General features: G+C 47.9%; 1 protein-coding gene across 2 annotated transcripts in view; it reads left to right on the top strand.

Annotated features, from left to right (window-relative positions):
- LAMA3 (laminin subunit alpha 3) overlaps nucleotides 1-16600 on the top strand; it is a 1348901-nt gene that overhangs the window by 796698 nt on the left and 535603 nt on the right. For both annotated transcript variants that reach the window (XM_069620910.1, XM_069620909.1), the window contains exon 26: nucleotides 7303-7456. In XM_069620910.1, coding sequence (XP_069477011.1) covers nucleotides 7303-7456 — 154 coding nt within the window. The remainder of the gene's footprint in view (nucleotides 1-7302; nucleotides 7457-16600) is intronic.

Here is a 16600-nt window from a genome sequence, read left to right on the forward strand (position 1 = left end):
ATGCCATCACCCTTCCGTGCCCTAGGCGCACAAGGGGTTTCTGGCTTTCCTCTACAACAGGATAGTCCAAATCCAGGCCTCAAAGCCTGGAAAACATGTTGAATTTTCAGGGTACCGCTGAGTAATATGCATGGGAAAATTAGCATATTATTATTCTAAATGTATGCAAATTCATTCTCATGAATATTGATGCAGGATATCCTTAAAACCCATCTGGATCCCGACTATCAAGGCCGAAATTGGCTCTAGAACATCAGATGGCATAAATGTACAAAGCCGGACATTAGTCTCAGAGTGGACCAAGCTCCCCTCACTGCCAGTGCCTGGATCCTTACTGACTGATGCCTTAGGTGGAGCACAGTATCATGAGAATGGCGTGCCAGCCTTGGGGAATGTGCGTGGTCACTCATAGCTCGGCTTAGCAGTGTCACACACATCCCGCGCAAAAAAGAGAGAAGAGTAAATAGACCTCCTTTCCTCGGGCCCTCCTTGTTCCCACTTCCATACAAAGATTGATTGGTCCCTAAGAAAGTAATTGGTATCAGTGGGCAGTGGAGGCAACGGTGGAGCCAAGCCACTGGGTAGAAGATGCACACATGGATGACAAAAGGATGTGGGTGCTTGGATTGTAGTGGTAGCCTTGTCTGAGCCTGAGACAAACAATTATATTTTGTGCCCACCCCTTTTCATCAGTGGAGTCATGGTACCCAGCGTCAACTGTATTGTGCTTGAGACTGGGGCACGCTTAATGTGGCATATTTTTCGGATCTGGGCTGGATACACTGTGCCAATCGTACACTATTTTGAACAAATAGGTGGGTTCTAACTGTGATAGGTTGAGGAGGTGTTTCCTCCGGTGGAATGGGGGGGGCCGCTGGAGTTGCAATGCTCACAGTTCCTCTCTCTCAGGCGCTCCGCCTAGAAAGCTGTCGGTTCACTCTTGACGGAAGGAGCTGGACATGCAGGATTTGACCTAGCAAGTGGGACTCGGACTAGTCATGCCCAATTCTTTACTTTTGACCAGCCATTTGTACAGGCTCAGAAAGGCCTATAGGTCAATAGGGCAATGCCCAAACCAAAACCACAAAATACAAGTGTGGGCCAGTTTTTGGGGTCAGAGTGGGCCACTTTTTTGGCCAGTTTGATAAGTTACTTCACCATGCAGCTAGTAGATTTGATCAGTGTTAATGAATAAATATTCTTTAAAATGCACACTTTGTATGACATTTTATCAAATGCCTCCCCCTTGGGTACTACTCAGACAGTCTGTCACAAAAGGAATAAATTTCCATTTGTAACTGTGGGCCACTTTTTCATTGGTGCCCATGGCAATTTCATGCCCCCGTCCGACACTGCATTTGGATATGTTTATTCTGGTTTACTGTCAGTGTTGCAATGTAATTCAAATAGCCTCGATAACTTAGGTGTCGCGACAGTATGCTGATTTAAGACGTAATGGCATATGCCAATCCTTCATTCCGCTGAGAGCTACTTCACTGCCCAATGTTTACATTTTCAAGTATCAGAGTCAAGATGCTCCGCTCTCGATTCCTGCCTTTGCCCCGACTTATGTTACGTTACTCAACTTTATGGTCCCTAATTTGATAGAAGCAAACCAATCAGTACCACCAGAACCTATATGTCATAATGCAAACACGCATAATAGCACCTCCGGATTTCCCATACTTTGGATTTCGGTCCCTCCGAGGGCGTTCAACCTGCAGCACATTGGGACCATACCCATGGTGAAAGGTGATATTGTTAAGAAAAGAGACCAAGGCTTATTAACCTGCGGTGTGGGGCGCACACCCTAATGCCCACGAGGGGTTTGTTAGTTCAGGTAAGTCAGTTCATATGTTACTCAAAGTGCTTCAAGTAAAAGAAGAGATTTGGTCCTTCCATCTCGTATGAGTGAAAATAATATATTGATTTCAAAAAAATGGTTTCAAATTAGTAGCAAAACCGAGGGTAGACCTATGCATTTCGGACCAAGGGTCCTTCTTCAGGGCTTCGTACCCTCGCTCGTCACAACAAATCCTTGTGTTTCACACATTGGGAAATCAATTAATGCAATCATAGTATCAGAATTAGCCATAGCAATATATCATGTCATAACCACAGTTAGTGCCACAGAGTTGGTATTCACAATCACATTTGCATAGTCCATTTACAGGGCGCCCAAGTAGCACAACACACATTAGTACCCGGCGAGAGTCAAGCAGAATGCAACACGCATTCTGATTGGCTGTTGCCGGGTCCTTACCCGGCCGAGAATCCTTCAATTCTCGGCTGGGACTCCAGCTGCCTTGTCCTCGGCGGGGGGGTGTGGCAGCCCCTCAGCCAATGAGGAGGCTCGAAGCGGGGCCATCCCCGCTCCGAGCCTCCCCGCGGCTGAGAGGCTGCCTCCGCCCCCCGCTGGGGACTCGGGTAAGCTTTTTTTTTTTCTCACCTTCCCTCCCTCCTCCCTACCCCACCCCACTTACCTTCTTGCTCCTGCGTCCCTGGTGGGGGACGATGGCAGCCTCCAGCAGTGTGGAGACTCTGCACCTGGCAGGGACGAAGGTACTTTTTTTTTTCTCCTCCCCCCTTCCCCTCCCTCCCGCCCTCCCAACCCCACTTACCTTCTGCTTCTTTTTTTCAGGAGCGGACGCGCTGGGAACACTTGTGTTCCCAGCGCATCCGCTCCCGAAGGCCGCCATGGAAAGAGAAAACGCACTCCTGTTTTCCCTTTCCCGGTGGCCATTTTCTTGGTCGTTTTTTTTTTCTTTTTTTTTGTCCCGAAACGCTGCGGCTTTTCGGGACAGAAAAAAATGCTTTTAGTGCCCCGGTCACGCATATAATGCGGGCCGGGGTACTAATAGCATTATGACCCTCGCAGCGGGGGCATTACCGACTCTGGTCATATTGCTTAATTAACATTGAACATATATGACAGATAACAGAGAAAATAGTGAACATTTCGCTTTTCATCAGTACACATGGTTGCATGCGTTATTTACTTTGTACCAGGATCATGTTAAACATTACTGTCATCACGGCTTGAACGTAACGTGTATTCCTGCATGTAATACAGATCAGCAGAACAATTCGTAATATTTCTAAATGTTACTGCTGATGTGAGGTTGCTGCCCACACCCGGAGCATTTAGTTGGCTTAAGCCATAACAAAGAGAATAGTGAACATTTCACTTTTCATCAATATACATGGGTGCATACTTTATTTCCTTTGAACTAAGATCATGTAAAGCATTGATGTCAAGATCGTGTTAAAAATCAATGGCATCACCATTTGACCATCAATTGTATTCCTCCACATAATTCGAATTACCAGAGCAATTCGTCATATTCCAAAATGCTACTGCTAATGTGATGTTGCTGCCCACACCCTGAGCATTCAGTTGGCTTATGTACTTATTGGTACTTTGTCGCGATCCCCCGTGTCTGAAAGGTATATTGCCGGTGAGAACAAATTGTCTTGCTTCTAGTAAAAAGCGAGGTGGTTATCAGCCCAATATAGAATAGTATGTGATTGTTCGTGTTCCCTTTGTGTGCATCTTAATATAAGTGAATGTGACACATGGTGAATTTAGAGCACTGACCTGTACTTAGATAGTCGTGGCTGTCCACCCTGCGCTGCTCCGTGCAGCGCGATCTGTGAAATAACAAGAGTCTAAGCTTACATATATCTAACAATGAATATCTAAGTTTTGGTATTGTTTTTGTGCGGGTCATAACTCACTGTTAAGATCTCTCCAATCTGTGTCTAAGCACGGCAGAAGCAACAACAGAAACCGAAGCTGTCGTGCCAGTCTCTGCTTTACCAACTGCGCTGTCATGGAGATGACTGCGTCATTTTTCCTGACAAGATGGCCGTATTGCAGTGACAGCGCTGGCCATCTTGTGATAGTATGCTTCATTGCTTGCTTCTGTATGTGTTTCTACTAGTGTGGGGCATTATAGCAGTGTTCAATCTTCTGAAGGAGAATTAAGCTGACAGTGACTGAACCTGTTCACTTATAAATAACAGCTTAAATATGCATCTTGTATATGTCGTGAACAGATTATCGCATTATGGGGTAAATTAGAATTTTATAAGAAGTCAAATAATGCTGCTAGTATTTTGTGCTCATACCTGGAATATGATGAGTATGTCTAATATTGAGTCTCATACCCCCCAGCCCAAACATACATGCAGAGTATATCTTAGACAGCATGTAATGTGGTGGTATACCAAGAAATATGTATAAAGAGATTAATAGCAAGTAAATGACAGTTAGCAGTGATACAGAGCTCTTATGAGAAAAATGCATTGGAGGTTATGTCACTCTATGATAGTTCCCAGTTCTCAAACGCTGTCTTTGGACTGGTCTTGTGTGTGGCCCCATTATAGAAAACAGTTGAGGTCCCACTCCTCATTCATGCCATTTGGTACCATAGTATTTAGCCGGTCTATCCAAAAGGCTTACCGTTGTTGTCTCTTCTTCCTAATGTCCTGAGGTTTTCCTTGTTTCTCCATTACTTCCAGTACCTGAAATATTAGTTGTGCTACGTTATGGTTTTGTTCAGTGAAGTTTCTTGCCACTGATGATGCTAGATATTTGTTTCTGATGCAGGATTTATGTTAATTTATGCAGATTCTAATTTTCCTTCCTGTCTCTCCCACATAATAAATACTGCATGGGCATTTTATGCCATATACTGTGTTCTCAGTGTTATAGGTGGCAATGTTTTCGAGTTTTATCTTCTCTCCTGTCCGAGGATGTGAAACTGTGTTTCCTTTGATTATATTGTGGAAATTACACAATTCAAACACGGGAAGGTTCCATGTCTGGTACTCTTGGTGGTGTTTTGTTTTACTTCTCTTGCATTGACCAATACATCTCTGAGGTTGCTGCTTCCCTGGTAAGCAAAGACTGGCTGTGGTGCGAATAATTCTTTTGTTCGACTGTCACTGGTAAGGATCCTCTGATGCTTCATGATGCATTTTTTGATTTGAGCACTCTGGGTTGAAAAGCGGGAGTCATGCACTACTGTAGGTGCTGCTGGTTTGTTTTTTGTCTGTAAGAGGTTTCGCGTGACCGTGTGCTGACCTTAACAGTGGCTTCCTGCGGATCCTTATCAGGATGCCCTCTTTGTTGCAGTTTCTTTTTTAGTTTTTCTAATTCAACATTGCACCCCTCTGGATCGCTGATGATCCTTTTGAGTCTTAACATTTGTCCATATGGTAGGTTGCGTAGAGTGTTCTGAGGGTGAAAATTCAAGCGGTGCAGTAAGTTATTACAATCGGTGGGTTTAGTGAACAATGATGTGGTGATCTGTAAACGCATAACGTTCACATTGACATCAAGATAGTGAATTCCTGGATCACCTATTTCAGCAGTGAACTGGATCCTTTGATCTATAGCGTTGATATATGTGAGGAACTGTATTAATGTGTTCTTCTTTCCATGTCAAATTCCAAAAATATCATCAATGTATGGTTTTAATTTTTTCTTTCCATAACGGATTCTCCAGAATGTGTCTTTTCAAAATAATGCATAAAACAATAAGCATACGACGGGGCCTTAGTAGCCCCCACGGCAGTCCCAGAAATGTGCAGATAGAATTGTTTGCTGTATTGAAAGAATGAGTTAACTGAAATGAATGTTAGTAATTTCAATAAAAACTCTTTAGCTGCTCTGATGTCGCCTTCTTGGAGTAACAGCCATTCCACAGCCTTGTGTCCCAAATTGTGTTGTATACCCGTATAGAGATGTTGACATCAATGGTGAAAAGAATGTCTTCAATGATCAGAGTGATATGCTCAAGTATGTTCAAGAAATGGGCACTATCTTTGACGTAAGTGGTTGTTTTTTGGATAATCGGTTGCAAAAGGTAATCAATGTATGCCCCTAACGGTGGCTGTATGCCTCCTGTGGCTGCTACAAACGGTCTTCCAGGTGGTTTGATTAGGCTTTTGTGTATTTTCGGAAGAAGGTAGAAATGGGGGATCTGTGGTTGTTTAGTTTTTAAATATGCTTTCGTCTTCTGTGTTATAAATCCCATTCCTTCCGCTTTATTGAGTAGCTTGTCCAAATTGGTAGCAATATCACTGATAGGGTCATGATCGATCTTGGCATAAACAGCGTGATCGTCTAGTTGTCTCTTGCACTCTTGTCTGTAATTCTCTGTGTTGAGCAGAACGAGGGCTCCTCCTTTATCCGCAGGTCTGATGGCGATGCTGTAATCTGTATATAATATTTTGATGATAGACAGTTTGCCTCGGCTTAGATTGCTGTTCTTTGGTCTGCCAAATTATACTTTGTTAAGGTCAGTCAGTACCATTTTCTCGAATGTCAATTGCGGGTGCATTGATTGGAACAATCATCCAGATTAAATGAAATGTTATTCTGATAGTGAGAGGCACTGTTCAACCATCAACTGGACCATATTTTAAGAAATCTACTCTAAAGGGATGGTCATGAGAGAGTCTCCTTGCTTCTCCCAAAGCCCCTTGGAGATCTGACGGGCGGTCCCTAATAAGCATCCCATATTACATCACCTTTGTTGTATCAGTCATCAAAGTATCTTTATTTTTCATGAGGCAAATTCTAGAGCATTCAGAAACCGAACTTCTTGTTAATGTATTACAAAGGTATGTAATAGTACTATATCCCAATGTACTGATGCACAGTCCTAAAGCTATCAGGACAAAGGTACGTAACCGTACTGCATCCCATACTTTTATGTGTAATCGAAAAGGTACCTTTATGCATGATTATCTTGCTCAATATTACATAAAATGGTGCCTGGGTCATTTCACTTGTCACGCTTCTTGCACAGAGAGTACCTCTCTATGCAGTAATGATCGTTACACACCCGTTCACACAAACTGGCGTAAATGCCGCCCACTCCTAACGTGCTGGTATGGCGGATCTCATGTTCATGACTCCCTAAGTATTCCGCCAGGCCGAATTTATATGGATTCCAGCATCCCGCCCACGCGGAAAATCAAACCCGGTGGATACGCATGCAGATTTGCTGGAGGAGCGACCGGGGAGATGTAAACAGAACTTGAGCTTCCTCGCCGAGTTTCGTGCACCAAATGTATGAGTCTATGCACGGGTTGTAAAACTGGCGGAGCTCATGTCTCCAGCAGTAAATTAGGATTCACACACCCCCTACACCTGCCTCAAATTGATCCTGGGGTGTGTTTCTTAAAAATGAAAATGGCAGTGTTCGAAATATAATCAAGCATGGTTGTTGAAGTGCTTCGCAAACTGTGACCTCACTTTGCTAACATGTGCGTATTCCTTCTTGTTAGCTGTTTACTTTACCAGCACTTGCCGGTGGACACCTTCTCCTGTTCCTATGGTATGGAGGCTCACTACTTCGAAAGAGATGGCCAGAGCCGACCAGTAGATGCACGACAACCATCAGCAATTCATCCAATCATGGCCAGCATTGCTGGAAGACAGGTACGCAACTTTAACAACAGCTCCAAACGTATGTGTAGCTAATGGGCAGGGCCATTCAAATCAGTAAAGGGTCCAGACAACAGTATCCACCATGGTATGATGGAGGGCAGGTAAAGTTCCACGAATCTGCTATTGTGGTTATATTAATAACATAATATCAGCACAATAAATCTAAGGCAAAGCAAAGGCGCTTTCATCTTACAGTACTGATTTTATCAAATGCCAATTTGGCACATAAAGAAAACCAACATGTTGGCTCTATAGAATACAAAAATGTATATTTTGAAATTAAATTTGGTGGACCATATATGCATATGTATTTAGCTGTTTTTGCAACACTATCAGGCTCCTTCTGATTAGCCCATGGATTCCATGTGGATGAGCCCATGCATTCCATGTGGATGAGCCCATGGATTCCATGTGGATGAGCCCATGGATTCCATGTGGATGAGCCCATGGATTGTGTCACCGGTTCTGGTCTATCCCTGCACACAGTGGAAACTGATCACTGAGTCGTTGCATATTACAGTGAAAGGGACAGGAACCGTAGCAGAGGCAGCTTTTGGTGCCAGGGGGTGGATAATAGGGTGCCAGTGGGAGGCTAGGGGGTGCACTGGGCACCAGGGGCAGACTCCCCCCGAACCCACCACTGGACAGGAACCCAGTATCCACCCGCGTTGCGATACCCATCACTGCACCTTGTCTGGAGGGATCTCTGGCACATCTGCAATGGTGGCCGCCATGGCACAGATTAAAGTTGTCATTGCACTGTTGATTTCAGTGGATTGTGCATGATTCCTTCCATAGGAAAACAGACAGAATCAGTTGAAATCAAGCTGGTGGGCGGGATAAGAATAAAGATCCCCATCGGCCAACATGCGGAGCTCCTGATCAGCTTAATGTGGAAACTCGCATGCACAAGCAGAGTGCCGACACAAGGTCACTGTTATATCCGCCTTACGTCCCGCTACACGGTGACGTAAGGCGTCACTAATAAAAGCCCTGCCCCGCTCAGCGAGGGCAGTTCCGGGGCAGGACAGCAACACAGCTGCGTCCGTGTCTTGATTGCTCCCGCTGGAGCTACGCAGCGTGGCCTGGTAGCCCCAGGCCCTAAACCCTGTTTCCCGCCGGCGCCTCAGGGGGGAACAGGAACATAACATTGGCGACAAGGCAAGTGAAACGGACAACGCACGCAACACCCAGCTAATCACACACCCTCGGCAGGGGCAACATTTTTGGAAGCACGGTGGGGGGCCCATCCCCCACCAGAAAAAATATGTATAATTTTCTCTTTTCTCTTCCTCTCCCTGTCTCCCTAATTCCACCATCGCAACAGACTGGAACTGACTGACACATATCCGGTCACTTGGACACAGTGGACACACACCCATCCTGAAGGCCCAGAAACAACTGGCAGGCGATTTTGGGGCCCACCTGTTTGAAAGGGGGAGACAGGCAAGAACATCGAACCCACACCTCCAACACAAGGCGGGGGACCAAGCTGGGCTGCGGATACCAAGGTGAGGGGGCTTCGCAACACGTGCACACAGGCAAGCACCAGAGCCACGCACCATGGCGACAGGAAGCTCGACACCCAAGCCTAGCGCGCCCTCCAGAATGGCCGCAAATCCGTCACCTTCCACGCCGCACGCACGCACGCCCACAAGGGGGGACGTCGATCGCACTTGGCCCCTTCGATCCATACACTGATCCGTCATCGGTTGGCCCACGGTGGCAGCTGTGGTTGCAAAAACTCGAGATGGCCATGGATTGCAAAGACATTAGCACATCAAGGAAACTGAGGTCGCACCTCCTACTGAATGTTGGGGATGAGGTCCTACGCATATATAACTCGCTGGCAATAGCAGATGGCCTTGACGTCTCCCAACAAACCAAGGATGCGCTCACTGCCCACTTCATGCTGCAGCTCAATCCCGACTATGAGACATTTATATTCTGTACCACTATTCAGCTAGAGGACGAGACACTGGATGCCTGTCACACGAGGCTTCGGAAACTCGCAATCTCATGCGAATTCACCAACATTGAAAGGGAAATCCGACGACCGATTATTAATGGGATGCACTCAAAAAAGCTGAGGAGGATGGTGCTCAGTGAAAAAGGCATATCTCTTGGCCAGAATCCTGGAACTTGGCCGGCAGAGGGAGTTGGCACATGCCAGAGCAGCGCACATGGGCACGACCCTGCAGAAACTCCAACTGGCACTCATGACGGTGATGGTAGCCCAAATCACAAACTGTCAATACACGAAGCAAGAGGCTGGCAGTAACAAGGCACACCCCAGATGGCAACCAAGGAACCCGGGACCCACGGACCCACAGAATGTGGGTGGTGCAGAGGACCTCGCCATGGCAGATGCAATTGCCCAGCCCAAGGCACCACGTGCGCTGCATGCGGCTGAAAAGACCACTACGCCAAGGTCTGCAGATCATCAGGGCTACCACAACAACCCCAGACTCCCCAAGAGAGGACCGCAACCTCGGGAAAGAAGAAGAAACAAGCCAGTGCTCGCCGAGTCAAGACTGCAAATTCATCGACCGAGGAGGAAGGGGACGATGTAACACAATCCCAGCAAGGGGCCGCAAACGAGCAATGGAAAAAAAGAAAGAAAGTGTACCTGGTCTCAGCGCTGAACCACGGAGACAACACACCCACACGGAAACTGAGAGGGCGGAAATGCCAAATAGCCATCCAAAGACAAGACACGCAAATGACTATAGACATTGGGACGTCCGTAAATGTCATGCCGCTGACCGCATTCAGTAAACTATGGCCCCTACCAGTCCTAAAAACAACAGACACACTGTTGTTTGCGTATGGGTGCAAAACTCCACTGCCCGTAATAGGCCGTTTCTGGACCACGCTCAAAGGTGACAAGTCGCTGCAGTCCAAAATCTATGTTGTAAAGCCCGGAATTGAGTGTCTACTAAGCAGAGACGCTGCGGCAGACCTCAACCGTATAAGATTCATATGCAAGGTGACCGAGCCACAAGACGTCGACAGCATTCTCGGGAGATACCTCAACCTCCTCAAGGGGATTGGATGCCTGAAAGGGAAGTCCATCAAGCTGCACATCGATGAGTCCGTCCAACCACAAGCAGTACGACACCGAAGAACGCCATTTCACATACGAGGGCAGGTGGAGAAAGAGCTCCGGGCACTCGAGAAAGCAGGTATCATTGAGGAAGTGACAGGACCCACACCCTGGGTGTCACCCATGGTCGTCACCAAGAAGTCCGAACAACCCGGGAAAGTGAGAATATACATTGATATGCGCTTCCCCTACGCAGCAATAAAACGGGAGCGTCACATCACCCCGACCCTTGATTAGATAGTACCGGACCTCAGAGGCTCCAAGGTATTCTCGAAGCTCAACCTCAATGCTGGATATCACCAACTGAAGCTTCACCGTGACTCCAGGTACATCACAGCTTTTTCCACTCACATTGGCCTACGCAGATACAAGCGACTCAGCTTCGGGATTTCCTCTGCAGCCAAAGTATTTCAGTAAACAATCCAGGAGGTGATACGCGGCATCCCGGGTGTATTGAACATCAGTGACGACATTCTCATACACGCAGAGAACAAGGAAGAACACATACGAACACATACGACGGCTCCACATGCTGCTTACCAGGAACAATCCACAAAGACAAATGCGAGTTCCTGAAGGAGGAGATCTCTTTCTTTGGGTATACTTTCAACAGTGCAGGCAGCTGGAAGGATCCCCAAAAAGTAGCAGACATCCAAGCCGCCTCACCCCCCATGACACCAACGGAGGTACGCAGTTTCCTAGGAATGGCAACCTACTGCCGGAGGTTCATCCCCAACCTGGCGACGCTATCAGAACCATTAAGAGAACTCACAAAGGCCAACATGAAATGGGCGTGGGGCCCTGCCTGCCAAGAAGCGTTCGAGCAAATCAAGGCATCACTCTCGGCTGACACCACCATGGCATATTATGATCCCACATTATCGACCGAGCTGTACGTCGATGCCAGCCCAGTGGGCGTAGGAGCCATCCTCATACAAGTGGCCAACACAGGAGAGTCAATGCCGATCGCATATGCCTCCCGTGCCCTGACGCCGACGGAGCAACGGTACTCCCATATTGAAAAAGAAGCGATCGCAGTGTTGTGGGGCTGCCGACCCTTTCATCTCTATCTTCACAGCCGAAAATTCAAGGCAGACACGGACCACAAACCGCTACTCCCCATCTTCACTGGCTCATCCTCACATCCTCCGGCCAGGATAAGAGAGTGGTTACTACACCTACAAAAATATGACTTTGAGTTAGCATATCAGCCAGGCAGTGGAAACCCAGCCGACTTCCTATCGAGACACCTGCGAGCAGCCACACCGGAGGAGATAGACGCAGCGGAAGAAATGGAGGAACACATTTGCCAGGTGATCCACACAATGAAGCCAAGAGCCATCAGCATTGAAGGCATTGTAGAGGCCACGCAAGCTGACCCGTCCTGAGACTTAGTCAAAGACACGATCATCTCGGGGGAATGGAGGTCTTTCCTACGTAATATACACAATCGAACGGCTGAGGCAAAAGTACTCCTAACGGGCAGCTTCACTGTGAGACAAGACCTATCGATCACAGAAGAAGGGCTCATTCTAAGAGGGACCCACATCGTCATCCCCACAAGCATACAGGACAGAATCGTGGCGTTGGCGTACGAGGGTCACCGAGGAATGGTACGAACCAAGGCCCGGATAAGGCACCGCGTCTGGTTCCCACAGATCGATGGGAAAGTGGAGCAACTGATCAACACATGTCTCCCGTGCCAGATAACGGGGGCGCCGCCCGCTCTCGGAACCATACTATCAGCGGAGCGAGGGGCCATCAGCATAGACTTCTGTAAGATTCAAGAAGGCATACACCTATTGGTGGCGATCGACGACCAGTCCAGGTACCCAGAAGTCGAAATCGTGGCCTCCACGGCGGCAGAGGTGGTCATACCAGCGATGGAGAAAATGTTCGCCACCCACGGCCTCCCAAGGTGGATTCGGAATGACAATGGTCCACCATTCCAAGGAGAGGAGTTCAGGAAGTACCTCACCAAACTCAACATTCAGTACGATCACATTATGCCAAGATGGCCGCAGGCTAACAGCGACGTGGAACGCTTCATGCAAACAATAAACAAAGTCCTGGGCCTGTCGTGCGAAAACTCAAGCCCCTGGAGAGTGGACCTCTAGAGATTCCTGGGGAATTACAGGGTAACACCACACAGCACCACATGTTCGGAACCATCATTAACTCATCAATCCCACATCACCCGAGCAGAAGTACGGACAGTTTGTGGCACGACAGGGCACGCACTGAACTGAGACGAACCGTGGCCAACGAATATATGAGCAACAAGAGGAACGCTAAGAGGTCCCGCCACCGAGTAGGTGACCAGGTGGTAATGGTGAGAAACCCATCCAAGTCTAAACTAGACACCCAGTATGACTCCGTCCCATGGACTATAACACAAAGGCACGGGACCATGGTAACAGCCAGGAGGGGACAGAGACAAGTCACAAGGAACGCGTCTTGGTTCAACACAGTCCCAAAAGATCTGTGGACGGATGGTGCACCGCAACATGAAGAGGAAGATGACCAGCCAAGGGGAGAGGAGAGTAATCACCAGGAAGGCGAAAGGTCCCTCGAAGACAGAGTGGAAGAATTGCCCAGTGAACCAGAGCTGGGTGAGCCGAACCATGAAGGTGAGCAACCCAAGGGGAGTCAGGGGATAGCACCCAGGGGTGGACGATATGAGCTAAGAACTGCGTACCAGCCCCCAGCCAGGCTCAGAGACTATGAGTGGTAGAAGAACAGCCTGAGTAACTACCGAACTAACTGTAAGAAACACTACCCGCGTTGTATTTGTTGTTAAAGTTTTGGTTAAAATAAAGGAGGAATGTTATATCTGCCTTACGTCCCGCTACGCGGTGACGTAAGAAAAGCCCCGCCCCCGCTCAGCGAGGGAAGTTCCGCGGCAGGACAGCAACGCAGCGGCGTCCATGACTTGATTGCTCCCGCTGGAGCTGCGCAGCGTGGCCTTGTAGCCCCAGGCCCTCAACCCTGTTTCCCACCGGCGCCTCGGCTGGGAACAGGAACATAACAGTCACTGCACCACACCATTGGACTGTCCCACCTCACCGGAATCGGGTGGGTGAAACCTAACTTACACTTGCACAATTAAGAAGTGTCCAAATAAGCAAACTCGCATGCGCATGGAAGAAATTAACGTGCGTATGTGTCTATAGAGAAGAACATATTGAAATTTCGATTGGAAAATGTGTTGGTGGTCTGTTCCACAGTTGTGCACATATTGGCTGTCAGATTCTGCTTCCTACAAGGGAATTAGGCATAGTAGACCGAGGTAAATCAGGAGTTGCTTTCTTGTGGAGGTGCCTTGCCGCTGAGGAGCCTGCTGTGCCCTGGCCTAATGCCAGTGCAGCACTTATATGTGTTGCCAGTATTTTCCACCAGCAGCAAAGAGGGGGCCTTTGCAGGAGTTGTGCCGTCACTGCTGGACGTGTTCATCAGAGCCCATGCGTCTTGATGTGTGAAACTCTACAATACGCTTAGTTGCACTCAACACCATTTCTTATTTGTTAGGAGCAAACAAATCTTTACACAGTGATGAACCTGCACAGAGATTACATTATTTTTTCTAAATAATAAGACCTTATTTGCATACTGCTGAGCGTAAAAAAATTGTTATGAATGTTTTCAAAATATGTATTTTTATGAGCTTTTTATTCTGAGTGCAGCAAGGCTATGTTTCATTTGAAGTGTTGGTCACTGATTTGTTGGTAGTTTTGCTGAACCAACACATTATTTACATAGCATAGAAAATAATAAATACAGTTGCAGGCCCTGCAGCCTACTGTTGGAACCCTAGCACCCCCCGCTACAGCCCCTCCACGTGGACTGGCCTACAGGGAACTCTGGAGATTTCCCGGTGGGCCTCTGCACCCTGGGCCTCCTTTGTTTTGTAACCCATTTTATTTCCAAATTATTTCATGGGATAAGGGTTGGACTTGCTGAAAATGTGTAATAAAGGGCCACTTTAAACATTATTTCCAGGGCCTCTTTTGTGGCCCAGTCCACCCCTGCTCCATGCTCCTCACTATCCTTCACAACACAGCAACCCCTCGCAGTTCCTCTCTCCAGAAATCTATGTTGATCCTCTGTTTGCACTTCTGTGAACCATGTCTGGGGCGGCGCTTGTAAATACACAACCGGCCATCCTACACTCACTGACAAGCGCAGACAGACAACTAGAGAGCGATAGAAAGACGTAGAAAGAGACCAGAGAGAGAGGGAGAGTGACAAGGGGGCTGGACAGGGATGACGAGAGGGAGATGGGGCGAGAGGTGGAGGAGAGGGGGGGGGACGGGAGAGCGAGAGATAAGGAGAGGAAGGAGGAGAGCTAGAGAGGTGAAGAGAGGGAGAGGGGTGGGGAGAGAAAGAGCGAGCGAGATGAAGAGAGAGAGGGAGAGAGGAAGCGAAAGGGGGGCAGAGGGAGAGAGCTGAAGACAGGGTGAGGGGGAGAGAGATGGAGGAGAGGGGGAGGGACGGGAGAGCGAGAGATAAGGAGAGGAAGAAAGAGAGGTGAAGAGAGGGAGAGGGAGAGAGGGAGAGGGGTGGGGAGAGGAAGAGCGAGCGAGAAGAAGAGGGAGAGAGGAAGCGAGAGGGGAGAGTGGGAGAGAGCTGAAGAGAGGGTGAGGGAGGAGAGAGGGAGAGGGACGGGGAGAGGGAAAGCAAGAGAGATGAAGAAGAGATGAAGAGGGAGCGGGAGAGATCACTAGATCAGCGCACGACACGCCAGGTACAGTTAGTTTTGAAATATTTTTACAAAACAACACATTCTCTCTTCATTTTCTGTTCAGAAAACCCCATGTTATCTTAAAATGGTTCCTCGACCCCCAACTGGAATGTAGCAAGGTTTAATTCAGCCAGAATCATTGTTGAAGGGTGATAAGCTCTTAGAGGAAGCTGGTGTGAATGCTACTGCTTTGCAACCCTAGCTCTTTTTCCATGCATTCCTCTGTCAATGGTGCATGGCCAAGGCATGTGGGTCTAAGACAGTCTCAGGCCACGAGGTCTAATGGATGTGCTCTACACTGCAGCTTCCACTATAGGGTCAGAGATTGCCAGCCAATCACCCCCGACCCAGACCCAACATGAGATCAGCGATTTGGTCACTCTCACTGGATTGGCAGAAGTATCAAATACAGAGACTTTGACCACTTGCTCGAATTCGGGAACCGCTGTGTACTTTGGGGAGACCTCCTGTCACCCCAAAACAAAGCTCAAAAATCCCCATTGAAAGGATGCATTCTTCGCATGGATATCATATTAAGCTTCTAAGAGTATTTCGCGGGCACCTTTAAATCTCCTTAACTAATCAGGAATCAAAAACTTAGAATGTTTAAGTTCTGAAAAATGTGAAAGTGTGATAATGTAACCAAAAAACACGACAAGAGGACTGCAGAGAAGGGTTTGGGCCAATGAGAGGCACTCTCTGCATCAAACAGAGGCATTTCCAGGCACTCAGACAGAGGCACTGCCACATCAAACGGAGGCATTGACAGGCACAGAGACGCACACAGACAGACAGTCAGAGGAACTAACAGGTACTCAGGCAGAGACACAGAGACAAACGGGCAGCTACATACACAGTGGAGCCCACAGATACGGAGGGAGACACACAATCAGAGCCACTGACAGGTACAACATTAGGTCCACAGGCACTGACAGGCCCCAGATGTGCTGATAGACACACCACAGAGACACATTGGCAGATACACAGAGGAACTGACAGGCACACGAGCAACTACACAGAGACATACTGGCGGTTAAGCAGACAGTGGAATCTGCAATCAGAGACACACAAGCAGATGCACTCACATGTGCAAGGAGGACAGGCTCACAGAGACACACTGGCGAGTTCACAGACAGTGAAACACACAGGCAGTGATTCAAAGGCAGGCACACAAGCAGAGAAACTAACAGTCAGACAAGCAGAGAGGAGCAAGCATACAGGGACAGGCAGGCAGGCACACTCACATCGGGATATGGCATGCAGACAGTCTGGTAGTTGCAGACCTTGA

This window comes from Ambystoma mexicanum, chromosome 5q (genome assembly GCF_040938575.1).
Source record: "Ambystoma mexicanum isolate Mex_15411 chromosome 5q, UKY_AmexF1_1, whole genome shotgun sequence".
Lineage (NCBI taxonomy): Eukaryota > Metazoa > Chordata > Amphibia > Caudata > Ambystomatidae > Ambystoma > Ambystoma mexicanum.